This window comes from Paroedura picta, chromosome 2 (genome assembly GCF_049243985.1).
Source record: "Paroedura picta isolate Pp20150507F chromosome 2, Ppicta_v3.0, whole genome shotgun sequence".
Taxonomy (NCBI): domain Eukaryota; kingdom Metazoa; phylum Chordata; class Lepidosauria; order Squamata; family Gekkonidae; genus Paroedura; species Paroedura picta.
Window position 1 is genome coordinate 114,837,607 of NC_135370.1, and position 26,929 is coordinate 114,864,535.

General features: G+C 41.8%; 2 protein-coding genes across 5 annotated transcripts in view; both read left to right on the plus strand.

Moving 5' to 3' along the window:
* The window catches only part of LDLRAD3 (low density lipoprotein receptor class A domain containing 3), a 170,888-nt gene that overhangs the window by 89,345 nt on the left and 54,614 nt on the right, over nt 1-26,929 (plus strand). For 2 of the 4 annotated variants that reach the window (XM_077322194.1, XM_077322192.1), the window contains exons 3-4: nt 1,446-1,571; nt 6,350-6,481. In XM_077322194.1, the coding sequence (XP_077178309.1) occupies nt 1,446-1,571; nt 6,350-6,481 (258 nt within the window). Of the gene's footprint in view, nt 1-1,445; nt 1,572-6,346; nt 6,482-26,929 lie in introns of all 4 variants that reach the window. The other 2 variants (XM_077322193.1, XM_077322191.1) reach the window with 1 other exon arrangement.
* Nucleotides 6,446-26,929, plus strand: part of PRR5L (proline rich 5 like) — a 275,462-nt gene continuing 254,978 nt past the window's right edge. Inside the window, exon 1 of the mRNA XM_077322187.1 lies at nt 6,446-6,481. The gene's annotated coding sequence lies outside the window, so the exon portion shown is untranslated. The remainder of the gene's footprint in view (nt 6,482-26,929) is intronic.

The window sequence follows — 26,929 nt, forward strand, 5'->3', positions numbered from 1 at the left end:
TCTATCACAGATATCCTTTACGCTTTCAAGCTATGCCATCAGCCCTACTCTCAGGCCATTTTTCTGGTGCACCTTTCATCCTTCGCCTATGTATTTGTGGAGAACCTGCTGTTGAAGAACTTTATCATTATGTTTTGGATTGTCCACTATACTTGGAGCCAAGAACCTAATATATTGATAGATTTTTGAATGACCAGAACTTCCCTGTGAATTTAGACAAAATGGTATTTTTATTATCGGATACCAACCCGCTAATCAGTTATAATGTCTCATTATTTGCACTAGCAGCAAGGAAAATTCAAGCCAAATTTATGCCACCGGAGAGCTAGAGACTCAAATTCTTATCATCTTTCATTATCTATGGGCCACTGCATATATTGTTTCAATTGTTTTATTGCTTTTTTGATATCAACCGCTATGATATTGCTAACATTGTAATGGCCTATGGCTGGAAACAATAAAGACTTATACACATACACACGGATATCCTTCCTTTACTGTGTCTAAGCATATAAATTGTAACTCTAAACTTATTAGATGCCTATTACAGACCAGATTTCGAAAAATACCTCCATTTTCAGTGCAACAGCCTATTCCTGCAATATTCTGTCTTTCTGTTCACACACACACAAATGCTTGTTTACTTGGTGGTAAAGAAGAAGTTTTCAGATGCTCTAGGGAAGTCACTGGAAATCTGTGATCCATGCTTGCCCTCCGTATGCCCACATGCTCTTCCCCTCTCTGTCTCTCCCAGTGTCAGTGATAGGGGACTGGAAGAGGTAGCCTCACCCCTAGCCCTGACAATATCCTGGCTTCCATTACAGTTGCTGCTGCAGTTCTAATTTGTAATTTAGCTGCAAGACTATGGAATAATGAAAGTGAATAAGTATCAGTGATTTGTCTTTTAAGGATTAACCCATGGGTAGGCATATGTTTTGTTAGTGATGCTTCATGAATATACCTTGTTCAGAGAACAAAGTTTTCATGCTTGGTGTCTTGGGTGCTTTTCTTTGTTTTATTCTTGCTATTTTTTCTAATCCCTGCCATGTAGTTTCTTATGCAACACCAAGCTGGTATCTTCCAGTTTACATGTGACAGAAAAAGAGCATTTGACGTGGCTTTTCGTTTTTAAGTTAAAGCTCAGAGCATTTATTTTTGGGAATTGGGACTAAAAGGTAAAGTAGAAGATGATATAAAATTTGAAATGGCCAGAGCACTAGTGTTACAGTTGCCAGACTTTAGCCTGACTTTGTTTTAATAGAGCACATGACAAATAAGCAGGTGGAAATGGATTGATATACAAACTTCTTGCTTCTTGAGCTGTACAATTTTAAGCTGTTCAATTGCACAGAGGAAGCATTTGAAAGCTTTGCAACTCCTTCTGCTACGCCTTTCATGATGATGTCTCCCTAATTCTTGCCGTTTCATTGTCTTCTCCCCCACAGCAAAAGCTAAATCTAAATGTGGCTCCACTTTCTTTCCCTGTGCAAGTGGAATTCATTGCATCATTGGTCGCTTTCGATGTAATGGCTTTGAAGATTGTCCTGATGGTAGTGATGAAGAAAACTGCAGTAAGTATCTGCCCTCCTTAGAGGAGTGCTTCTTTTTTCCTAAACTATTCAGTGTGAAGTACAATTCTCATTACCCAGGCTCAGGTTCAGAAACACAATTCCCATTGCTTGCTTCTTACTGGGCTCTTCAGAAGCAAGCTGACATTTTACCGTCAGAAACCTGCCTCCTCAGAGTGTAGTCTAGGATTTCTGAAGAATCTTGAAGGTTATATAGACCCTTGTGATTTCTCTGTGTTGCAGCTCGCTTCAAAATATTCAATAATGTTCCAGGTTTCCAAGGTGCTTTTGTTTGTAACCAGTGCTAAAATTAGTACTGGACTGTTGCTGAACAGGTGCAATTCAGGATCAAGACCTTTGACTTGTTTATAAGTCTTTTTTATGAGAAAAATGCAGCAGAGTTTTAAAATATTTATTTAAAATATTTCTATATCTTCTCTTCAGAATCCTGATCAAGGTGTCTTGCAGTTTTAAAAAATGTAATAAAAAAAAACAAGACATTTGACACAACTGTCCATTAAGAAGCTGGTAAGATAAAACCCCTAACTAAAAGCCTGAGAAAAAAAGATGTATTTTAGCCTTGTGCCTAAAAGAAAGTAAAGATAAATATCTATTTATATTGTCTATTACATTAAATATAAGGATTATTAAGATACATTCATCTTTGTTACTGTGTTATTTCCCCTAACTCCTCCATTTTGTTTTTGACCATAGCTTAGTCTCCCATTCTCTAAAAAGGTAGAGTTTAATTTTCCTTTTGTATCGTCATAGCATTCCCTGTGGATTCTAGCTAGTAGAACTGCTGTCATGGCAATGAAGGAGTAGAAAAATCTCTGCTGGATGTTCAGAGCCCTGGTGGGGTTTGTCAGAAAGCCAGAAAAAGGATGTAATTTACCTCCAAGTATCTAGGCCAGCTCTAAACATAGAGGATTCAAATTTTAACCCAAATCCATTAAAAACATTTGTGGATTCTTTTACTAAATTTAATAAAAATGGTGATCTATCACATTAGCTAAATGTTGTCACATTGGGGTAGAATATGGAAGTGGAAAGAAAGACCTCAAGTAGTTAGTAAATTTATTCCAATGAAGGGAAAGTGTTTCATATTAAGCTGAAATCAACAACCTGCAGACTTTTCTAGCTGACTTTTTCCTCCTCTGTGACATAGAGGGAGATTTGTCTTTTTCAATTTGAGCTGCAGCTACCTTTCTGTGGTGGCTGAGTAGGACTGATATCATACACTTCTGTATTATAATGCATTCTCAGTGGAAACAGGAAAATCCAGTTGCAAACAATTGTGAAAGTGCATTGTGAGAGCATTATCCAATGTGTGTGAAAGCAGCCTAGATCTCTTATAGTTGCTACCAAAGCAGAAGAATGTTGCAAATGTAAGTGAAAGTTATAATAACAATTATTAGTTACAGTAGAGAAATATTCTAGCAGGACTATAAGTCAACACTTGCCAAAAGAAACTATGATGCTATCTCTCACTGACCTTTAAAGGTAAGAAGGAGGGTGAATACACTCACTTTATAAGATAACAGGAGAGGCAAGATTTACAGGAAGATTTTCTTAGCTACTTTTATGTTGATATCCTCTTTGGAAATTCCTACAACTTTGATCTTTTATTGATGTACATTGGTGGTTCCCAATCTTTTTCAGGTTGCCACCCCCCCCTCCCCGCTCCCAGGCCACATCCCTAGTCCCCCCCCCACACACATATGAACATACATGTATTTCCTAGTGTTAGGTCTACTACATATTCAAAACACACTATATTGCCTTCACCTCATTTTTGGTTCTTGTGCAGTGGCCATAATTTAGTGTGGGGAAATGTTTTTTGTAAAAGCCATTTTGGGTTCTCATTGGGAAGAAAGACATAAGGGAAAAGAAATAGAGAAGGAGAAAGAGAAAGAGAGGTAAGCAATAGGAAATCTTGTGGCCAGGAGCAAGCAGGAGACTTTTCCAGCCTCCCAATGATGGAAACTTTGAAAGGCTGACAACCTTGGGTTAAGAAAATCCTGGAGATCTGGAGTGGAGCCTGGGAAGGACAGAATCTAGGCCACCTTCTGAAACCCAACACACTTGATACAAATTGATCTACACAAAACACCAGTGTCATGCCCCCCCCCCCCCATTGCTTCAATATTGCTGGAAAATTTACATTTTTACTGCATCATTGTCACATGCAAGAACTAGCTTCAGGTTCTTTTTTGTTTACTGTTTTCTTGGGCAGAAGATTTTTACTCCCTGTTTTCATGAATCACTTGCATTTCTGTACATTCAGAAAGTGCAAAGTGAATGTTTTTATAAGAGGATTGTGTGAGCAGTAAATTCCCAGCTTCTGCTCTCTGGATTATATCAATCTAGTCTTTAGTATTTTGTTTCTTCATGGAGATTCTATACTTGCACTCTTTGAAGGGTCTTTTCTGTTTGGTTGGCTTAAAAACAGCGGAAAGCCACAAAGCCTGAGAACTATAATCCCTATTGTAATTGTAACCAAGAAATTATTTGAAGCAGATCATGCTACTAAAGGACATTTGTCAACCCACTTTCCTTAAACTGTTTAAATTTAAACTTAGAACAGTATGCTCCATTTCATACATTTCATTAGGAGCACCTGGAGAAAGTTTGGAGAAAAATGACACTGGATAAAGATTTGACAGGAGGTTAAAAGGCAATGAAAATGCATATACTAAATTAAGATACATGACCTTTTTACAAAAGCAAACAAAACTGTGAATTGCTACTGTATGGAGATCTCTGTATGTGCCAAGACTTTTCTGTGCAGTGATTTACCATGTGGAATCAGCGATCTTTGTACAAATCTTTGGTGACACGCACTTGACAGTAACATGGTAAAAAAAAAACAACACCCTGAATCCAAATAACAAAACCCTTACACAAGTTTCTTGGATGGAATAACCACATCACTAATCGTTTTTGTGAATGGGTTTTTGTATCTGATCCTGTGTTTTGTATCTGTGTATATTATTAGTGCTGCTGGTCTATATGTATAAAAAGCTCTCATATAAGTAGACCAGGGATACCAGCTTTGGCTGCAGTTGCAACAATGTCAACGCAAAATAGCGTGTTTATTGCTTGCTTTCCTCCCTAGCAGAGCCTAAAACAGTTTACAGCAAATTAAAATACCATCAAATTAAAGGAAAAAACAACTTAAATGTACAAATGTAAGAACAAGAACAAATTTTGTCTTGTGTCCTGAGCCAGAATCCGATGGACTAGTTGCCCAGGCCACAGAGCAGGAACCACAGAGCCGAGGGCTATTTGGCTGCTGCCCTTTAGCTCACACCCAGCAGCTCACCACTCCTGGCCAAACACAGGATAAATATACCTGAGACAGAGCAAACAAAAGTTCAGCAAAGATGTTGCCATTGGCAGCAGTGTTCCTCCCAGTCTGCCTTTCCTGCAAATGCCTTGTGTCAAGTATAACATTGTTTTATATCTTTTACTTCCTTCCAATATTGGAAACTGAACCTGTTGGCATTGGAGAGATGCACTGAAAGCTGTTGTTGTTTACCACAGTAAGCCAGGAGCCACAATCCTTGCCTTATTGCTACTTCGGACTGAAGTAATTGCTTTTCTGGTACATAACAAGTTGGCATGGTTGCAAAATTATACAAGCAAACCCTGTCTTCCCCCTAAACCTCTTTTGAACCGGGTGATACTGAGTAAAGGAAAGGAGGCGGTACAGTTCTGATGAATGTCCAGTCTACCGTGTTTCCACCCACACTCGTTTATTTATAGTTTGCCTTTCTGAGACTTTAGGTGGATTTCACAGTGTAAGTTAATGTAATGAATAGGATGAGATCTATTTTTGGAATGATGGGAGTTTATGGAATGATGGAAGTGTTGAAGACTTCCCAACTGCCTCAAGCAGCCATTCCATAAATTGGGGCCACAGTAGAGAAGGCATGCCTGCAGGCAGTTGTTGATCTTGTCCATTGGTAAGTAGCTGCCACAAAAGCCCCTGCACAGATAAGAAAAGTTGTCATGGCAGAAACTAGGCCGCCCATACAGTTTCCTTCAGATTGCTGCTTAACCTATTAAATAGGTTGCAGTTTATGTTATCAAACAGGTGTGTATCTTTACTCACTTTGTCACCTGATAATGGGAAGTCAATTGTTGTTGTTAGGTGCGAAGTCGTGTCCGACCCATCATGAACCCATGGACAATGATCCTCCAGGCCTTCCTGTCCTCTACCATTCCCCGGAGTCCATTTAAGTTTGCACCAACTGCTTCAGTGACTCCATCCAGTCACCTCATTCTTTGTCATCCCCTTCTTCTTTTGCCCTCAATCGCTCCCAGTATTAGGCTCTTCTCCAGGGAGTCCTTCCTTCTCAAAGTATTTGAGTTTCAGGGAAGTCAATTACTAGCTTTTATATTTAAGATGATGTGGAAGAAACTCCTAAAGAAAGTGATGGCAATCGCAGAGTATGGTTCTTTGATGGTATATGTTAAAAAGGGAAAGAAATCTAGCTTGCTTACGTAAGTACTGTTTAAGCGTCCTACTGCCAAGAATAATTTGGAAGGGTATGGATTAGCCACTTCTCTGTCTCTATAGTATAGAGCAGGGAATGCCTTGACAGGTCCCATTGCCCAGGCAGCAGACCCAAGTGTGGGAAGGTGCTCTCCTAAGAAAGTAGCACACTGGTTTTATGAAATTTGAATGGCAAATTGTATACCTCTGTCTTTGAAGGGTAAGGACCATGTGAAACCTCATGTTTGAACAGAATCTCCCGTTTTTGTTTTCTCAGCAGCAAATCCTTTGCTATGCTCGACTGCCCGATTTCACTGTAGGAATGGCCTGTGCATTGATAAAAGTTTTGTGTGTGACAATCAGAATAACTGCCAAGACAACAGTGATGAGGAAAGTTGTGAAAACCTGCAAGGTAGGTGCAAAATTGTTTTTAAAAATGATTTTCATAGAAAAATAAATTACCTCAAATCTGATTTTTGAACATTATGTCACGTTTTCCACAATTTCACAGGGATATCATAGCTTTATTGGAATATCATAGCTTCATAGTCTTCCACTTTTTTGAAAATAGGGCTAGATGAATAAAAATGCCTGGACTTTTATGGTTAGAGAGCAACCCTTACCTTGTCAGAGATAATGAGGACTTTCTTCTGCAGCATTTTCCTTTGAACTTTTCAAAGTCTTGTAGGTACTGCACGGAGTCCAGTGGAAGCATAGTTGAACTGAACCTGTGAATTTCCTTATTAAGCTTGCTACCCGTTATCTTCATTTTAGAAATAGGTCATGTATATCATTTTGTAACCTCTGTTGTTTCTTGTGTATTGATTACTATATAATAAAATTCTTTGTTTATATTTTTAGGTTTTTAGAAAGAGTTCTTTTAAATTCAGGGACATCTACTTTTATGTATAACCACCTTTTTACAGAGGCTATCTTATGTGCAGAGTTGTCTCCCTTTTCAGTAAATCTGGAACCTGCTTAATTCTAAACTATTCCCTTGGAAGTTCAAACATATCTTCTGTAATTAGATGTGCACATTTCAAGGCAACTCTCATGGGTATCAGTTACATGAAATAAACATTCAGTTGAAACAAACAAGAATGAAGAATACTTCCTCCTATATCCTGTTTCTCCTGTCATTTTGGAGTAATTTTCAGGGCCATTCTGCATAGCGTTAATGTTGCTGCTATTTTTTAACATTATGCACGACGTTATACACAATCTGCAACACTCCTGCAACACTCCCGCCAAAATTGCTTTGTTGTAGCGCTTTTGGGGGAAAAAGTGGATTCCCCCTAAAAAGTGGATTTCCCCTAAAAAGAGGTTAGACTCTTGAAAACAACCTGCAACACATCCGAAAAAGACATGTGTGTTCTCAATATAGCGGTAGCAAGCATGTCCCTCCCTAAGCTCTCGCACCCGAGCTTCCGGTGTCGCGATCCCCGTTTTCCTCCCCTTAAACCGGCAAAAGTAATGAATAAGTGATACTTCTTTGGCTGAAATCCCTCCACAAGCAATTGTCTGTAAAGTTTCCGAGCATAATACAGCCCCCTGTTTGACACTGCCCTTATTTTGGCCAGAAATTGCACCGGGGGGGGGGGTTAACTGTAAGATCGTGTAAACGATTAAGCGCCAGCTCCCACGCCAGCAAAAAAGGTCTTTCTGATACATTGAATGATCAAATATGCATTGCTACAGGTGTTTTCGGGTTTTTAAAAAACAGTTTTTAAAGGGAAGCACAAACACAACAGTTAATTGGCTGTTCTGTTTAATTGATGGCCAGGGACGGGAGAAAGCGCGGAAAAGAAACCATCGCTGGACCCGTTGGACCCTGTTAACTGCCGCCCAGTGTCGCATTTAGCGTTCCTGGGCAAAGTGGTGGAGAGGGCGGCAGCGGACCAGCTCCTGGCTTTCTTGGAGGAAACTTCAGCACTCGATCCATATCAGTCTGGCTTCCGCCCTGGCCACGGGGTGGAGACGGTTTTGGTCGCTCTGCTGGATGACCTCCGTCGCCAGCTGGATAGAGGCGGGTCAGCCGTGTTGGTCCTTTTAGACCTATCGGCGGCCTTTGACATCGTGGACCACGAACTGTGGGTCCATCGCCTGGCCGGTACGGGGATACGGGGCACAGCCTTGTGCTGGATACGCTCCTTCCTCCAGAACCGGTCCCAGAGGGTTGCTGTGGGGGAAGAGCTCTCGCGGCCCTATAGACTCCCTTGCGGGGTCCCTCAGGGTGCAGTCCTCTCCCCCACATTGTTTAACATCTTTATGCGCCCTCTGGCCCAGCTGGTACGGAGCTTTGGGCTGGGTTGCCATCAGTACGCTGATGACACCCAGCTCTATCTCCTAATGGACGGTCACCCGAACTCCCCCCCGGAACCATTTGCCAGATGTTTGGAAGCGGTGACAGAATGGTTCGAGCAGAGTCGCCTGAAACTCAACCCCTCCAAGACGGAGGTCCTGTGGCTGGGGGGAAGGGGGCGGGAACAGATAGCGCGTTTACCCACCCTAGCAGGGGTGCAACTTACCATCGTGCCCCAAGCTAGGAATTTGGGTGTGACCATTGATGCCTCCCTGACTATGGAGGCTCAGGTCAAGAGAGTAGCGGGCCAGGCATTTTTCTACCTTCGCCAGGCCCGGCTACTAGCGCCCTACCTGTCCCCTGACCACTTGGCCACAGTGATCCATGCGACAGTCACCTCCAGAATAGATTTCTGTAACTTGCTCTACGCAGGCCTACCCTTGTCCCTGATCCGGAAACTACAGCTGGTACAAAATGCAGCTGCCAGGGTCCTCACTGGAACATCTTGGAGGGCCCACATCCAGCCGGTGCTGAGGCAGCTGCATTGGCTGCCAATTGCTGCCCGGATCCGGTTCAAGGTTTTGGTTTTAACCTTCAAGGCCATACGTGGGTTGGGACCCACATACCTGAGGGACCGCCTACCGCTCTATGCCCCCCGCAGGGCCTTACGCTCTGCGGGTGAGAACCTGTTGGTCGTCCCCGGCCCGAAGGAAGCGCGCCTAGCCTCGACCAGGGCCAGGGCTTTTTCAGTCCTGGCCCCTACCTGGTGGAATGAGCTCCCGGGTGATCTGCGGGCCCTGCGGGATTTGTCAGCTTTCCGCAGGGCTTGTAAAACGGAGCTCTTCCACCAGGTCTATGGTTGAGGCTGGGGTCAGCAAATCAGGGACATCGCTCCCCCCCTAGGAGTTGGAGTGTACGCTACTCCCCTATCCTTTCCTCTTCACCTCTTAATAATTGGGGAGGGATGGGATTTTTAGCCGCCATGTTAGTAGAGTGATGTTTTAATGGGAATTTTAATGGGATTAGTTGTTGTGACCCGCCTCGAGCCTATCGGGAGAGGCGGGAAATAAATCTAATAATAATAATAATAATAATAATAATAATAATAATAATAATAATAATAATAATAAAAATATCGCCTCCTTTGGTGCGATTTCGGCGAGACCGGTAACTTATGCATTACGAGAACAGTGCTAGTGGGACAGCCCTTTTCCTGTGAAAAATGGCTGTGTGCGTTACCGAGACCTGCCGCTATTTATTGTAGCGCTTTTCAATAGCGCTCAGATTTAGCTACATTGCCCGTTGTGCAGAATGGCCCTCAAAGATGGTGTATGTAAAATACCCACTCATGTTAACACTTTAGTGGAAAACTCTTCCCTTCCACCAAAACAATACTCCATTAGGATGTAACATACCAGGGAGATCACATAGAAGTTAAATTACTGTATTATATGGATTTGGTGTCTGTTTTTTTATTTTTTTTGCTAATGCAAGTGGTGAGTTCAACCTCAAAATGGCTGCTGTTGGAAGCAGAGTCATTACAATAATGGCTGCTGTAGGTCCTAGGAGGTGGAGCCAACTACAAAATAGCAGAATAAGGTTATGCATAACTCTATAGTAACACTACAGCATTTCAGGCAGAAGCTTTGCCTAATATGATGCCTCTAAAAATGAACATATTGTTTAAAAGGATGTTTCGTGCTTACACACAGCATACCAGCAGCTACTCAGTGAATATTTTTGTGTTCTGTCAACAGCTGCTGCCAAAACAATTTTAAAATATTTTGCACAGCCTATCAGAAACCCTACTGGACAAAACCCCAACTGACCCTGCACACTTCATAAAAACTTGTATAGGCACTCTTTCCCTTTGGCTGGAAGCAAAGGTTTATAAATCTGCTAGGCAAGCAGCTTACAGTTCAGAGGCCCACATGCCCTGCTTCCCAGCAGCAACAGTAAAGGGTGAGGCCTGAAATCAGTCTCCAACAAATAGATCTCGCTCAATGAGCAATAGACCAGACAAAAGACGCGCGAACAGACTCATACAAAACCATCACTCTCCAGCAGGCTACAAGCACCCACTCATCCTCAAACTCTGCCTCTCTCAAAGAACCTCAGTTAATGCTCCTTAGTAGCTTAGCTGTTTAGGAAAGGCAAAAAGAAAAGCACTCATCTTCCCAGCAATATTCTTCTATTTTATTCCTCCTAGCCCAGCTGGTTCAGTTCTTAGAAGCTTATATTGGTTTTTATTCAGCAGGGTTTGTCATTCTATATGCTTGACAATTATATCCTCAATAATGCTTTATTTTACAGCATGCATAAACAACTGATATGGATCCAACACATATATGTCTTGTTTCAGCCAGATCACACACTGAGATCTGGTTAGAGTGGAACTATGAATAAAGTTTAGCTAATCACAAACTGGATGTTTGAGTGTGGCCTTTACAAGTGGGAAAATATGGTGATTCAGAGAATAATTTCAAAAAAGGTAAAAATGGGAAGGTATCCAGGGAGTCATAGGTAGTCTTTGTGTAAAAGTGAGCCAATGGCAGGCAGTTTGAATGGTCTAAACTGGATCATAGTCAGTCCACAACTTTTTTTCTTTTTTTCCTCTTTTGGCAAATGTTAATGTGATAGGTTCTGACTACGGTTAAAGGCATACTTATGAATTACAGGCAGTTCTTTATGCTTAGACATCTTGATGCTTAGACATCAAAGGGAAGCTTCTGCCTGGAACAACTGTTCTATTCCAGTTACTATGATTAATTCCTTGTATGCCTTATTAAGGACCCTGATGTAACACAAAAAAGAAGCTGTTCCCAATACTCATAGGCCAGAGTCAACAGATCTGGAAATTCTAGAAGTGAGTTAACATCATGCTTTCTTTCAGAAGGCTTCTTTTCACGTTCTAGGGAGCTCTCAAAATCTGATCACCTAGGCAACTTTATCAGATATATTTTACCATGTGCAAAACAAAGTCAATAACCCTTTATTTATAAGACTCCTGAGATGTAATGCAGTTCTATGTTCCAGGAAAATATATTTGAGAAAACTATGAAAAGTGTGTCAGGTTTTTTAAAAAGTTTATTTCTGTGAATTAATATTATAAAGCCATTTATGAGTAGTATCAATCCTACCCATATGACTTACACACATAGTATGTAGATTAATAGTACAGATATGCAAGAAAATTTAGGGAGGTGGAATTTTAGGAGGCTTTACAAAATATATGGGCTATGATGAAAAAAAAAGCCACAAAACCAGACAATACTTTCAGTTTTGCAGGAGAGTCAAAATGAAGATGGTTCAGCTAAAAACAAACAGTCATTTTTCAGTTGCTCCTGCTGTTTAACCTTCTAGTACTCGGATTTACAGTAAACTGCAGTTACTGTGCAACTACTGTTTCTTTTATTAATGTCTAAGCTAGTGTTTGTCTGTTGTCTTCCTTTACAAAAGAACTTTATAAAATAACAGTACAATGGTCATAACATGGAAGAAGTATTGCTGCAGCAACCTGAAAAACGAACGGTTGCTTGCTTTGAGTGGATGATGCCCCACACAAGAAAGGAATAGGTTTGAGACTTTTATAATAAAGAACACTGAAAGGAGTTGGGTTCAGTGGAAAAGAGGAAAGGTGCTACATGTGCCAGTATGGTTAGTATTTGGATAACAAGGAAGGAGGTTGAGTGAGAAATGTTCTAACTCAGTGGTCCCCAACCTGCGGGCCGCAAAGGCCATGGCACCGGGCCGCGGCTCCCTCTCCCCGCCCCCCCCGCAGTAAAAAACTTCCTAGGCCGCAGGCTTGCGGCCCGGGAAGCTTCTTACTGTGGGAGGGCGGGGAGAGGGAATCAGGGCCGGCTGCGCCCATGTGGGCGCGGCCCGATGCGCGGCCGCAACCCGCGGGCGCGGCCCGGTTCGTGAGTGCGGCCCGCGGGCACGGCCCGCGAGTGCGGCCCGCGAGTGCGGCCCAATGCGTGGGCGTGGCCCGCGCAGCCCGTGGCCCGCGCCCCGATGCCCTGCCGTTCCTGCCGGTCCCCAACATCAGAAAACACAGCAGAAGAAACTCTAGTTACATCTCATAAAGATGTTCCAGTATTTGATATAGTGAATGGCTTAGACATAACTGTTGGCTCTTCTTGATGGTCAAGTGATTTATGCTGCCATCTAACGCTTCAGGATCAGGAGAGGAAAGATTTAAAGATGGCATAATCACAAGTATATCACTATTATGATAATGACATCTATAGCTACATGAAGAGTTTTTAATGTTTCCACTGTAGGCCCTTTTCTGCTTAGTAAGATTAATGAGATGGAGGATGAAAATGAAGGAACAGCAGAGTAGAGTTGGCATTGTAGGTTTAAATCAGAATTATCCCCAAGGTTGGGATGACTGCCTTCTTTACATATTAATGAATAGATTGCCTTCAGGTGGTATGAGCTGTCATAGCGATCTCCTCCTGGAAGTCATGGTTGGATTGTGGCAAAAAAAGGGAAGGGGAGCTATGTTTCATAAAGACATTGCTTTATCATCTGTTTGTTTGGTGGGAAATATTTAGAGAATTTGACTGCAACTTTACATTTTAGCACCTGTAGCTGCAAACTGCATGTTATTATTTGCTGCAAAACACATGTTTCTTTGCAGAGGAGAGCAGTTGAAAGCACATGAATGAACATAATGATTTTTTGGAACTTCTGGAACTCTTGAACAAAATAATAGTTGTTTTGCAGTATAGACTTTAAAATGTCAGAAGTGTCTCGTTTTCCATATTTTTTGCAGCCAATTAACTAGGAATGTAGTTGTAGCGGTCTTTAATGTATATTGCTTTATTGCCTGTCCTGGGCAGAGTCTGCACTGGGCTTTTTTTTCCACCACCACCCAGTCCGAATAAATCCCCACTATCTACACTGAATTTGATTTCCGTTTTGACTTTGGAAGTTTTAAATTTTCCCTCTGCAAGATGCATGATTGAGCTGCCGTGACCCTACCTTTTCCACGTGATATCCAGGAGCAGATATAACTCAGTATAATTGATCAAGCCCTGAGGTAGAGCAGCAGTCTGTCCCTGATTGGCTGGGCACCAGTTCAAAGACTTCCTGGTTCCCAGTTGCAAAACTTTGCTCCCAAGATTTATTTTTGCCCTCCTTTTAGAATCTGTTTTAAAGTGACTGTGCTCCAGAATCCCACACTTCTCTCAGCAGAAATTTGCCTCGTTCTCTGAGAGGCTGCTGCTGGCTCTGCTCCTCTCCCCCCTCCCCCTGCTCGTTAAGGAAAGGAAAAAGACAAGCACACCCCCTCCACCTTCTGCTCTCTGAGCTTTCCCCATCAAGTGGAGAACACTTTCTGTTTCAAGTAGAGGGATAGCAATGAGGAAGACCCGGGGCCATTCCGCACAGTGACCAGTGTTGCAAAATGTTTGCAGTATGCAGAAACGCTATATTTAATAGTGGAATTTCGTCAGTCTGCATACCTTCAATTCTAGTGGAATATTGAATCCCAGTAGCCGTCTATTCATTCCCCACAGGATTCCGGTCTCGCCGGAATCGCAACAAAGGAGGCAATATTTTTCTGCGCATCTTCCCGCCCCTGGCTGTCAGTCAAACAGAACAACCAATGAACTGTTGTGTTCGTGCTCCTGAAAAGCCCCTTTCCCTTTAAAAACTGTTTTTAAAAAAACCCTAAAACACCAGTAGCAACGAGTATTTGTTCATTCAATGTCTCAAGATTTTTTTCGCTGGCATAGGAGCTGGCGCTTAATCATTTACACGCTCTTCAAGTAACCCCCCCCCCCCCACATGGGTGCAATTTCTGGCTGAAATTATGGGCAGTGTTGAACAGGGGACTGTATTGTGCTCAGGAACTTTAAAGACAATTGCAGAAGGGAGCTTTGTTTTACTATTAAGCACTTCTGAGTTGCTTGTGGAGGGACTTCAGCTAGAGAAGCCTCACTTATTCATTGCTTTCGCTGGTTTAAGGAAACATAATGGCAATCGCATCTCCAGAAGCTCGGGGGCGAGAGCTAGGGAGGGATATTCTTTCTACCGCTATTTTGAGACTGCACATGTCTTTCGCTGATGTGTTGCAGCTTGTCCTCAGAAGTGTAGCTGTTTTTCAGGGGGAATCCACTTTTCTGGATTTCCCCCTGCTATAAAATTCCGATTGTTGCTGGAGTTTGGGGGGAGTTTTGTAGTTTGTTTACGACATCATGCAGAACGTTAAATTAATAGCGTTTACAAAAGGTAAGACTTTGGCTACATTGTGCGTAATGGACCCCAGTTTCGAATCAATGTGAATTCAGCAGGATCAACAAGAGAAAAAACAAAGTAAGTGCAGAATCAGCCCTGGTTTCCTTCTGTTCTCACACTATCTCCTCACCCCCCAATCTGTCTTCCAAATGTTTCAGGAAGGCAAGTCAGTGTCCTTAATATAAAGATGTGTTCTCACACCATTGAATTTGTTTGGGTGTTTGAAGTTCTCCCACTCAGACCAGGATTCCATCGGGAGGGAGTGTGGGATTGGGATATGCTAATGTTGTTAGAAATTTCTGGTGACATTAGATTTCAAGAGAGCATCGTGATGTTCTAAAAGCTCCATCTGGCAATTAGTTTCATACTCTGTTATTGGGCTTTTCTTCTTTTCTCTCCAAAGTAGTATGCACAGTAGACTAACAGGTGCTTTAATATTGTGAAAGGATCATATCACATAGCAAAATTTCCATGTGATACAGGAACATGGCCCTTTTAACAAAACCTACATAGCATTTTTAGACTCTCCTGAAAATGTTTTTTTTAATCTTCAGATATTTACTCTTCTGCATTTTTAAAATATTTTAAGCAGTTTTAAAAACTATTCATAAATTATCTAACCTTCAGAAAGCATTCTTAAAGACAATTAAATATTTTAAAGACATGGCCTATTGTATGTTTCTACTTCATCTTTCCATCCTTTTTTCATTCAGATGCAGCTCCTAAATCCTATTTGCTATTCTAGGACTAGTTTTCTCTTGTACACAGAAACATTGTATATTTAACTTATCCAAGTATTTCCTTTCTTCTGTCTGTAGCTACTCTTTCTTCTTAAAAGTTTGCTTTTAAAAATTCTAACAATAGATTTCAAATAAGGGAACCACAAATCCTGCCTGATGCTGAATCAATCTCATCATTCCCTAGTGGTCCTCATGTGCTTGTTAGAAGCCCTTCTTTCCTTTACCCCTTTGGCTATTGTGAACTCATTTTCCTTTTATTACTGCGCTTATCTGTTTCTTAACTGACTCTGAATGATGCTTATAAAGTGCCAGAGCTTGGTAATATCCTCACAAAGCTGTTATTAGTTTAATGATAGCCTTGTTGCCCAATTACAGGCTGGGTGGTCTGCAAGGCTCATTAATTGTTAGTTTGAATATTCTGTTACCATGTATTGAAGGCATTCTCTTTCTGATTAGCATTTTCTCTCTATTCAGGCACTTTGCAAAAAACAACAACAACAAAAAAACCCCACACCCAGTTATTAACCCTGTTAGGCTCTGCTGAGACTGCAATCTGGCCTTCAGATCTTCCATTTTTAGCCACTTTCCACTTGCTTATATTTATGTATTCATTCATTCATTCATTCATTCTGTCATTCATTCATTCAATTTGTATACTGCCTCTCATTATAACATCTCAGGGCGGTGTATATAGAATCAGTAAAATAGAATACATCAAATAATTTTAACAGTAAGAATATCTTTAACCGCTCCTGTGGTTAAATAAAGCCCTAAGGGCTATTGGGGAGGAGTTAGAGCAGGCTCGGTCCGTTATAAAAACCCGGAGGGGCAAATCGCCCCTCCAAGTCCCACTCAAGGACCAAGCAGCGAAGCGCCTTCCAATTGGCCCTTCACCAGGACAGACCAAAATTCAATTCACCCAGCCCAGTCTGGCTGCCAGTTTGCTCCTGACCACCACAGGGAGAGGAGGTCAGTAGAGCTGCCTAGGGGGATGAGAACAGAGGCTTGGACAGGCTACGCCAGCCCTTTTTGCCCCAAGGCTGTCCTAACTGTCATGTCCAACTGTAACTTTGGACCTCAGAACCCTGACAGAGCTGGCAGGAGGTCCCTCCCCCCCTTTCAGGCATGCTGCAAAGGAGCCTCTGACAGGCCCTGACTGAAGGGAGAGAGGCATTTTCCTTCAGAGAGCAACGCAGGGGAGCCTGAGGGCCTTCCTTTTGAGGGGGGGGCTTTCCCCTTCTGCCAAACAGTTGCAAGACAGGGAGGCCACAGAAAAGCCCCTTCTCACTTAAAATACTGCTCAGCCCGGAGGTTAGACACAGCCAAGCCATGTCTTTCTTCTTTGCAACTCTCTGCAGATTTGAGGGCACTGCACGGCATTATTCTGCAGAAGAAACTGGCTCTTTTGTCTCCTGTTTCATCTGCACAACAACCCTGTGCAGTAGGCCTCAAGTCTTTCAATTCAACAACAACCCGTGTGGGAAGCCTTAAATGTTTCTTCTCTACCAGAACCCTGTCCAAAGTAGCCCTTTCTGCCTGGGGAGCTGATCTTTATACTCTGCAGGTGAAATGTAATTCCAGGAGCTCTCCAGGCCCCACCTGCAGGTTGGCTACCCCTGGGTTGGAAATATTCCTGGAGGTTTGGAGGTGGGACTTCAATATCGTATAATGCCTCAGAGTCCAGCCTTCAAAGGAGCCATTTTTGCCTGCAGTTGGGAGGGAGTGGTGCAGGTGTGTCCCTCCTGGCCTATGGGTTATGGCCAGCCCTTACCAGCAACTGTTTGTATTCTGGGCCTCAGACAGGCAGACCAGCATCAGTCCTGTGAGTCTGGAAAGTGTAGGAAGATCTAAATAAATTATAGCCTGAAACTGTAAATAAAGAACAAGTAAATATCTGGAGACACATGGTGACTGAATGACTTATTGGCCTGGCAAATAATCTTGGCCTGGCAAATAAAAAAAACAGTATAAAAAACCTTACTAAGGTCAAGACTGCTGTGCAAAGAGAGTCTTCCTCTTAGGGTTGCCAGCTTCCCTGTGAGGCTCGCTACCCCACCTCTCTCATGGGGAGTCTGCAATGGGGAGAGAAAGGGAAGACGATTGGAAAATGCTTTGAGACACCTGAGGCCTGCTGGGTCACTGCGGCCCATTCCCAGTTCTCTCAGATCTCTCACAACCCCACATACCTCGCAGGTTGACTATTGTGAAGAGACAAATGGAAAAGGTGTTTGTAAACCGCTTTGAGACTCCTTTGGGTAGTAAGCAATAGGGTACAAAAATCCATTCTTCTAAGGAGCAACCATGAAAGAAGCATGTGGGCACATAACATTTTATCAACAGTGAAAAAATGGAAAAGAAGGAAAAGGGTGGACATCTGTGTACTGTGACTACCCCATGTGTATTAGGGCAGAGGGGCATTTTGGTGAAGGTGGCCTAATTCACACAAGAAGAGAAATGATGCAGAACTGGGAATTGGTTGCCATGTAATCTTCCCCTAAGAAGAGTCTCCAGTCTGATTTTCCCTTCACATATCTGAGGACATGGCTCTGGAAAGCTCATCTGTAACCACTATGCCACAATTCCCAAAGGTCAGTCCTCTCCCACACTCAACAAACATTCCACACCACAGGTTCTTGACATCCATATCTCCACACCCATGGCCTCATTTGCCACCATGCCACCACAACCTCCCACACAACACACACATTCAACCCCATGCCCTTACAGACTGGACAACTCCTCCCCTTCCTCCCCTAATTACTGTTAATATTATGAGTGTTATGATTTCATTTTAATGGAAGAACAGATCACAACAGTCATAACAGCCAGCATCAAATGTAAATTGGGATGACAGAATAGAAGAATTGCCTGACAGGGATGGATCCAGACTACAGGGAGGCCTCCCATCACTGGCCTTAGCCAAAATCCTGCTGGAAGAATTTTGCAGGCCGTATGGAACTGTTTAAGTTCCATTAGGGTCTTGATCTCGTTGGAGAACTCATTGCACCAGATTGGAGCCATATTAAAAAAGGCACTGGCTCTTGTTGAGGCCAGGCGGACTTCTTTGGGGCCAGGGATCACCATTCTGTGTGAATAGAGCATGTTGCTCTTCGGGGGTTATAGACAAGCAGACAGTCCTTGAGTACAAGACCCAGACCATATATGGCCTTGAAGGTGAGTACCAGCACCTTACCTTTAAGGCCATTCACGGCCTTGGCTCTGCATGTCTAAGGGATCGCTTGTCTCCTTATGCCCCCCACAACGCTCTTCACTCTGTGGGTATGAATCTGCTGGTTATCCCCGGCCCCCAGGAGGCACACCTGGCCTTGACCAAGGCTAGGGTTTTTTCAGTCCTGGCCCCGACCTAGTGGAATGAGCTCCTGGAAGAGCTGAGGGCCCTTACAGAGCTGTCAATGTTTCACAGAGCTTGTAAGACAGAGCTCTTCCACCAGGTGTTTGGCTGAGGCTGGGCCAGGAGGATGAGGTCCCTTCCTACATAGGCCCCTGTAGAGCCCTACAGAGGCACAGCCTTTGGTCAACTGGGCAGAGGCGCCTCTCCCGAGGATGATGGTGGATATTGGGGACCGGTGTGCCCTGGCGTTATAGACTGTGGGAAGGGGAGGGATATAGATTATTTTACCTGCAATCAAGGACTTTTGTCATTTTGTTTTATGAGGTTTTATTCTTTTATTGTAAACCACCAATTTCAGTAGTGTTGGTGAATAAATGTAATAATAAAATATTATTATTATTATTATTATTATTATTTAGATTTATTACTCATCTCCCCCCTCGAGGTGAGTTACAACATTTAAAACCCCCAGTAAAAACCCTATACAAAGAATAAAATAACAATTCAATAGATCCTAATCACATTAGAATAAGATGAGGCAGTAAAACACAACTCCTCCCAACAACCCAGCCTGAGGAAATAAAATAATAATAATAAATAAACCTGATCTGGTACTCAATTGGTAGCCAATACACAATGTGTATAGTGCAGGAAATCAGCCTCAGTTTAAGGATTTGTGGGACTTTAGCACCAGATTCATGGGGCCTTAGCAGAGCACAGCTGGTACAAGTGTGATGCCTCAATGTCTAAGCGGGGCATACACATATGTGGCTTATGGTCCACATGCATGCTCAATGAGCAGTGTGCGTGCTCAATTACTAACAAAGCATGTAGATCGCTGTTTTTTTTGTTCTTGTGGCCTGCAAGCCACATAAATATGAAGAACCCCTAAGAATCGCAGTGTGAAGGCCACCTAACTGCCATAGGGCTCCTGGAATCCCAGGGCCCATAGCACATGCTACATGTGCCTCTAGGGTAAAGTGCTTCTGGAGGAGATATGTGATCCATTAAAAGCCACATATTTATATTTGCTATTGCATTAAAGTCAGCAGTTCTCTAAGGCTCATGTTAACCAAAATGATTATTGCAGAGTCTTCAGTCTAAGAGTGCTTGCATTGTTATCCATTCAGGCAAATCCTTTGACATGTGATTTCAAACCTAATTTCACAGGTGTGCTGAAGGTGCCTGGAGTTTGATTTTCCACTGTGTGTGGCACTGAAGACATTCCTGTCTCCTGTCACCCTCATGTGTCAAAACACTTATTTCGTCCTGTACATGCTCTGGCCTAAAACCTTCAGAGTAATAACTGAAATAGATAGAAATACTATAGTTTAAAAGGAAGATAGATTCCTTTCTATTTTAACTGAACACCTAATTTATTGCTTTTAATTTTTAGTGAGCTGCCTTGATTCTCAAGGAAAGGGAGGATGGTATAAATATTTTTATAAATACCCCCTCCCCCAAAAAACAATCATGTCCTTTCTTATGCATACTTACAACTCCTATTATTAAGGAGCAGCCATAGTATATAGAAAACACTGTAGGGAAATAATTAGGAGATGCTTTCACATTCCCTTCTCTTCCACTGCTTCCTTTCATTGCGCAAGTGGTTTTAAAGCATAGTTTAATCCTGGATTAGAATTCTTAGACAGAGAGCTCTGCTTCTAATCAAAACCAGTATATCTTCACTTGTGGACCACACAAAAGGAAGGGGGAAACAGATGGCAGAGTGCAGACAAGCCTGACAATGAGGCAGGATAGTTCCCAGCCCATAATGTCTGGATGCAGCTTAATGGTTGTGACGGAAAGAGGCAGCTCTGGTATGGATTAAACTGCTGATAGTTGAAAATGGGTACTGTGCATTGTGCCTGAAAGATATTAAAAACCATATGGTATTGCAGTCAATGCTTAGTTTTAAGTTTCCTTTAAAACCGGAATATATGTTGTTGAGTTTTTATCCAGGACAGTTGACATGTCAAGCAGAGACTCTCTTTTTTCGCTATGACTGCGGCCAGAATAATTTTGGCAAAGGAATGGAAAATGTAGACTTTACCATCAATATCAACTTGGTTAGACAAACTTGCAGATCTTGCAAAAATGGCTAAACTGACTGGTCAGGTTAATTGAAGACTGACACAAGAATTCCAAGAACAATGGCATTATTATTCAGACTTTCGTGGAAAATAAAGACCGCTGATTCATGATCTCTGGTCCTGTTGAGGAGATCTTCCTTCGGTATTTTTGTATTTTTGTATCTCTATTTCTGTATCCTTTTTTACCATTTATAAAAATAAAAATGTTTATTTAAAAATGATATTAAAAACCAATGTCTTCAGTGTTTCTTTCCCATTTACCAAGAGCAGCCATACACAGTGCTCTACAATGTTATCAGATTATAGGATGTGGAAGATGAGAGCTAGCTTATGAATCCAAGAAAACACTTGGAAATATTTATTTATTTTTGGATTTATATCCTGCCACTTCTCCAGAGACTCGTGATGGCTCAAAATAATAAAACTTCATAGATTAATAAAACCTCAATAAAACTCCCAACAACCCTCCAAGATTGGCAGCTAAAATACCATCTACCTCCTGAGCAGACTAACCTAGGGGTGGGGTGCAGAGATGTAAATACCCAGCCTGAGGAGGAGCCACATTGATCTTGGCTCTGACCTCAACCCAGGACCTGGTGGAAGAGCTCCGTCTTACAGGCCCTGCAGAACTGTGATAGCTCTGTCAGGGCCCTCAGCTCTCCCAGGAGTTCATTCCACCAGGTCGGGGCCAGGACCAAAAAAGCCCTGGCCCTAGTTGAGGCCAGGTATACTTCCTTAGGACCAGGAACCACCAAGAGATTAGTTGGGCATACAGTAAACTACCCAGATAGCAAAGTTCTTCTCTGACTCCCACTCCACTCCAACACACACCACCCCCATCATTCTTCATCACTAACAATGGAATTAAAATTATTTCAAACAAATTTCTTCATTAGAATATCCTTTAAAAATATTGTCTACCAACTTCGATTTCTCTAGGAATTGGATTTTAAAAACTGAATTATGTATTTTTCAGTAGAGACAATACCATGGGCCATTCCGCACAGGGGAAAAAAGCCTTACACCAGCACAATGGCGTAACGCTAAAAAAACCCCGCACTTCCCGGAATTCCTTACTTGTTAGCTCCTCTGCTTCCGTGTAGCGCTTCCTGGCATTTTGCACACCTGCTTGAAATGGGGGGAGAGGGGAATGGGCTAGACACATTCCTCTTTCCCGCCTGTCAATCAAGACAGGCAGCCAATCACCTGTCTCACTGTTTTAAAGAACCACAATGCCTGCAATTTTTTTTAAGTGACTTATTCATTTAAACGCATACATGTTTATTCATGGATGCATAGGGCTCCTTTCATTGCAAGCCTTCTTGCAATCCAGAGCCTTGAAGCTTTTAAAAAAAATGGGGGGGGGGCTTTTTGTTTTGTTTTTTGGTTGGGAAGAGGCATGCTTTATGGGCAAACTGGTGGGGGAAAGTTTATTTTGTGCTCTGCCTGGGCAATTGTGTGTCTGTTCTGGGCAATTGTGTGTCTCCAAGCAGTTTTTTAATTTTTTTAAAGAAAGCCCCATTCCGGATTAAGAGAGGGAGGTAGGCTCAAGGGCGGGCACTGGAGCTAGAAATCTTGCTACTTCAGCCACTTAGGTAATGCATGTATCTTGTGCGAGTGTCTTGCTGGCTGCTCTCATCCTGCTAGTGCTACATGGCAGGGGCATTCTAGTTTTGTGGCTTCCCCTGCAAGCGCTTTAAAATGGAGGATGTAGCAGCCGGTTTGCAGATGTAACACTGGATGTTTATGACATGCAAAATGCCAGAAATATGGTGTTTGTAAAAGGTAAGACACCCACTTCTTTAATTGGGTGCGGAATGGCCCCCTATTTTGCCTTAAAATCTTTAGATTGATTAAAAATAGCTTTCATAAGTTTTTGTATTTGCATGTTTTCTCTTATAACAATTTATTTTTAAATGTATTTAAAATTGTTGAAAATGTGTATTTTTATGTTTTGGTTATAAGTTAATAATTTGCTTATATTGCTTACTGCTATTTAGTATTAAATAAAAAGAATACATTTGCATATATAAGGTCTCTTCACTGATATAAAATAGTTGAAGCCTGCCTTGTTTATAGTAATAACCAATATGTGTGAATTTAACATTTATGGAACTGAGGTAAAAAATTAAAACACATAAAAGAAAACAAAACATGGATGATTCTTTGATTGTGCAGTTACAACCAATGCTTTTTGAGGTCTTAATGGAAGCAAGTGATAACTTATGTCAGGCTGCAGTAACTTACTAGGATCTTGTGAACTGTAAAAGCCTATTGAAGACTATACATTTCATTTTAATTCACCAAGTGCAACACCCGTTTCCTGCTCACTTCATAAATCACCAAAGTGACTGGCTCCTTCCAGAGACCTGACAGTCTTGTTATTAGAAATGAACCAATCATCAGGATCAGGATCTTTCTGTGCTGTGGATTCTGTTCCACATGGAACAGGAATATCTTAATTTACAATGAAATACCCCAGTTTCTCATTTCTAAAATGCAAATTGCTTCCAGCATATTTTGCCTCATATTAAGGCTATAACCAGACTTTTACACATGGCAGAATGAAATGTCCTTAAGCTCACAAGGCTGCAATATCATTTAGGTTTCCTGATTCCTTACAGCCCAGTTCTGGCTGTGCAAGTTTCTTTTTATTGAGTCTGTCTTTGGCTCATTATTTACATAGGCTGTAAACTAAAGCTTAACTTGCAATTACTGTACATCAACTTAGTCCAAATGCAGCCTGCATCTGGAACTTAATAGTCAAAGACAGACTAAATAAAAAGCAGAGAAATTCTTAAGAGCAGATACAAATGATGCTGAATGCTTAATTAAATAAAGACCATGCTTCTGCATATTTTAGTAGCCACAAATAGCATGGTTATAGCATCTGGTGCTCAGAAGTGGCTTCTTGAAAGTTTTATCAGCTGGAAATAATATTTCCCAATACCTTACTTTCTTGTCTGTTCCACAACAAAATGTATTTGAGCAGTTCTTTTTTATGGAGATTCATCCTTGTCAGGGAGATTTCTTCAAGATACAAAACAGATACAGCAATACTTGAAGGCATTTCAGATTACTCTTATCTTGAACTAATGAATAGCATTGCACATTATGCAGCTAAACTAGTTCGTGGTTGAGAAAGAGTGCTCAAAATAACCAATCCTTTTTTGCAAACTGACCAGTCTTTCTTAGTTAGAATAGTGAAGAATTTGGGTGTGTATTTTTGAGTGAACTGCTGGCTCAAAGTAGGTGAATATTCAGTGATGAAGAAGTTTCCATCATGGCCTAACATGTCCTAAGTGAACCTGATGATGTTTAGTATAAGTCAGTCAGTTTCCTCTATTGCAAATTACTCTGTCCCCTCATATGGACAACAGTACTAGGTATCAGGTATGGAAAAAATGCCTTCTCTTACATTGACCCCTCCACACCTTACCTCAACTGTCTCTGATCTATAATCGCCATAGCTGTGTCTGGGTGGGTTTGGCAAATCACTGTGGCCTCTGTTGTTTTAGGGCTGGACTAAATGAAACAGTGTTCATGAATAGACCTCCAGAATGCATCACCATTTCATAGCAAATCAGCCGCTGGAGGCTGATTCTGGCCAGGACTGTAGCAGGACAAATGGAGGAGAAGCTCCTCCCTCCCTCCTGCATGGTTTTTCTGACCTAAAACAGACCTGAGGTGACATATAGGCAAATAACTTACATCTCAGTGCTGTTCCTGTTCTCTTGTTCAGAGAAATCATATTGACTGCATTTAAAATGAAAAGAAGTTTTTAAGAAGTAAATTAAAAACACACTCTACATAGGTAAACAGACTGAGCAAGGGTGAAAGAAGTGGAAGTAAATGCATATCCTGTATCCCTGGCATATACCTATGTCAGAACATGGTAATAATTTTTTTTTCTAATTTGCAGTCATTTAGGCTTGTATGTTATCTTGGTTCCAATTTTCAGGAATCATCCCTTGCTTTCTCAGGACCTTGTGATTCCCTGCTCCTCCACATGCAGCCAGCTGGGTGACCTTGAACTAGTCACTGTCTTGTTGGAGCTGTTCTCAGAGAGCAGTTCTGTCAGGGCTCTCTCAGCCCCATCTACCTTACAGGATGTCAGTTGTGGGGAGAGGAAGGGAAGGCAATTGTAAGCCGCTTTGGGACTCCTTCTGATAGGGAAAAGCAGGGTATAAAACCAGTTCCTTCTGGCTGAAGGAAAAAACAACTCCTCTTCCACAAGCTAAGGAGTTTTATTTTTGCCACCTCCCTCCCTCTGTCTTCCAGAAGGTCCACTTTAAGCTTGGCCTGCTGAGGTTCTGTGGCTTAGGTAAGACTCACTAAGACCGATTATGCATGGGGTGGAATACCCGGGCTGGCGGTGACAGGGCTGCGGGGCTAATCCCCGATTATTCCTGATGTCACCGCCATCCCAGCCACCGCCCAGCCTGGCCCCATTCAGGCCCTTGGATGGCCCACAGTAAGGGAACGAGGAGTCTTACGCGTTCCATGAGATGCCGCGAGTGCCAGTGGGGGCTAGGTCGGGCCAGCCATGTTCATAATTAGACAATGCATGCCCTCCACGGTCACCTCCGCGGAGCTGGCTGGGGAGTGTTCCCTGGCCCACACCTTGGTGGGAGCGTGGCATGCAGCTCCCCTGCCTTCGTGTGGTGGGGGCCCCATGCCCACTGCTCCTCCCTGCTGCTGCTGCCAGGCATCACACCGGGCTTTCCAGCCTTGGCATTGTGTGCGCTATGCCAGGGCAGTCCCCATACACTAGGGGAATTCCCTTCCCCATACATACGCAGGAAGCAGCAGGGCATGACATCCTGGCTCAAGGACCCGGCAACAGCCTGGCTTGGCTGCTGCTATGCATAATCAGTCTAAGATCCTCTGTGTTTCTGTAGCACTGAACAGTACAGAGTTTTTTCTTTGAACAATAGCTTGTATTATTTTCCATTATTTCATTATATATTATTTTACACATATGTAAAATGTGTAAAATGTGTAAAATTCTCAATTTATTCCATTTTTTTGGTTTTGAAGTTTATTATATGTTCATTTTACTCATTTATTATATGTTCATTTATTTTTATTAAATACTTTCAATTAGTTTTTTTTAATTAAAATCTAACTATAAAGAGAGACTGAAAACATTTTTCTTCTAAACCAAGTCCATTTTTGTGAACTGAATAAAGGTTCAGTTTGTCAAGATGCATGCCACAAAACTGCCCACCATAACTAATATGATCTGAATCTCAGATGGGAAAATTGCACAAACTACAATTGTTCTCCAAAGTGAACCTTTTGAAATGACAGTTCTGAGATGGAAAGATTCCATAACAGCTGCCTGCAAGGTACTTATGATTGCATATGGGGATTTCAGAATCCATTCCAGTCGATTTCTCACCATTGAGAACCTATGTGGTTTTTAATACATACAATATATTGAACTGATTTTTACTTCGGCAGTTCTGGTCGCACTGCACTCAATGCAATGTTAGCTTGTTTTTTTTCCATAATAGCCTGTCTTCAATATGAGGAATAATATGAATCCTCAGACTGAAAATTATAGTTTCCTCTTAAGAAGGAAATCACTTGACTGTTTGATATTCTTTATTTTTAAAAAATAGGAATCAGCAAGGAATAATACTTTGCTTTTATGGTATCTACTGGACATATGTCTAAAAGCAATGATGTATGTTTTCAGTTTATTCATATGCATGTCCGTGCTTATGTAGTTATATATTATATTAATTTTACAGTACAATCCTAAACACACACATCCTTCTAGTTCCTTTAAAATAAATGGATTTAGAAGGATGTTTTTGCTTGATCTTACCATACCATTAATCAGCTAAGATTTCTTTGTAGGTTAATAACCCTAGTATTTAGATATTATTGTGCACAGCTGTTTGTTTCTGAAGGCATGATCTTGATTAAAGTTTCCTTCCACATTATTGTAGCCTCTGGAACTACAGCTTCTTCTCACATTATTCAAAATTCTACTCTTCGTTTATGTTGAATCACTCTTGTCCTTTATTTTATTTATTATCAAAAATATTTATATTCTGTACTGTTTAGAATCTGCCCAAGGTATTATTGCTGAAGTATCATAAAGTGATATGTTTCT